The 1190-nt window shown below is 55.9% G+C and overlaps 1 protein-coding gene across 1 annotated transcript; it reads left to right on the top strand.

Moving 5' to 3' along the window:
• Positions 1 to 427: 427 nt before the first annotated feature.
• On the top strand, positions 428 to 1023 carry SDRG_01086 (hypothetical protein; the record flags this gene model as incomplete). Its single annotated transcript, XM_008606599.1, has 4 exons — positions 428 to 580; positions 632 to 748; positions 795 to 884; positions 958 to 1023. The coding sequence occupies 4 exons, from the start codon at positions 428 to 430 to the stop codon at positions 1021 to 1023; spliced, it is 426 nt and encodes a 141-aa protein (XP_008604821.1).
• Between the last annotated feature and the right edge of the window lie 167 nt (positions 1024 to 1190).

Below are 1190 nucleotides of genomic sequence, written 5' to 3'. Positions count from 1 at the left end.
GAGGAGGACCTGTTCGTATCATGGATCATGGTTGGAGCCAGCGAGCGCGAATATTTGCGACGAATCTCGGATTCCAGAGCCGAATCCGCTCTGTTGCGGTCGATGGAATAGGCAGCGAGGGTGTCGGCGGCCGTGGCGCGATGCTGGGTCGCTGACGTCACGGCGGGACCCTCTCTTGACGCGATGGCCCATCCCCTTGGCTTTGCGCAAAATTTGCGTATCCAGCATCCAGCATTCATCATCCAACTGACATGCGCTCGCCACAACCACTCTCGCATTTCAAGTGATTTAAAACCAAATCAATTATGCATACAAATACTCTGTATAGCGCACGAATAATAAGAGAGCCAAGATTTTCTCAAGAGTCGCTCATTCCATCGCCCTCCGTTCTTACTCCAGGATTCTACGCAGCAAGAGCAGGACGAGTATGGTGGCCGCGAACTCGACGTCGATCGTCGCCAACGAGTGCAAGCTCCTCAGCGGGCCCTTTGAGACCTTTATCCAAGTCTCGCTTGGCCTCATCGCCATGTCCGTCCTCATCTGCAAGCGGTACTTTGAACACCCGCAGCGCCCGTTCCGCGTACGTACTACAAGCGAACGTTCATGGCGCATGGCTCATGCTCATGCGTAGGTGTGGCTCTTTGACGCGTCCAAGCAGTGCATCGGCGCGGGCTGGGCGCACGCGGCGAACCTCACGATTGCGATTTTGCTCGTGCAATACTCGACCGAGAAGGAAAACGCGGACGAGGTGCGATCCCACGACCATCTTTGGTGGCTCATGGGCTATTCTGCAGTGCGCCTTTTACTTTATCAACTTTACTCTTGACACGAGCTTTGGCGTCGCGCTCAACTGGTTCCTCCTCCACTGCTCCGTGCTCCTTGCGGTACGACCATCTTTCTTGGCGTCTCTGCCGCCGACAGCACACAGGATGCTCATGATGCAACTCTGTCCTATAGCGTCGCTTCCACTGGAAAGCGCTCCAAGTGCCGGGCTTCTACGGCAACCCGATCCAGACGCGGTAAGTCTCTCGTCGTCGCCTTGCCTCATGTACGACAACTACTAGCGTCTGGCTCATCCAGCTCGGCGTGTGGCTCGTCATCATCATCATGACCAAGCTCATCATCGGCCGCGTCATCTTGTGGTTCGAGCGCCCCATCAATGCGTTTGCGAATGTGCTTTTCGAGCCGCT

The sequence above is a fragment of the Saprolegnia diclina genome (genome assembly GCF_000281045.1).
Source record: "Saprolegnia diclina VS20 unplaced genomic scaffold supercont1.2, whole genome shotgun sequence".
Classification (NCBI taxonomy): Eukaryota; Oomycota; class Saprolegniomycetes; order Saprolegniales; family Saprolegniaceae; genus Saprolegnia; species Saprolegnia diclina.
Note: the sequence above shows the minus strand (reverse complement) of the source record. Positions and strands in the feature narration are given on the sequence as shown.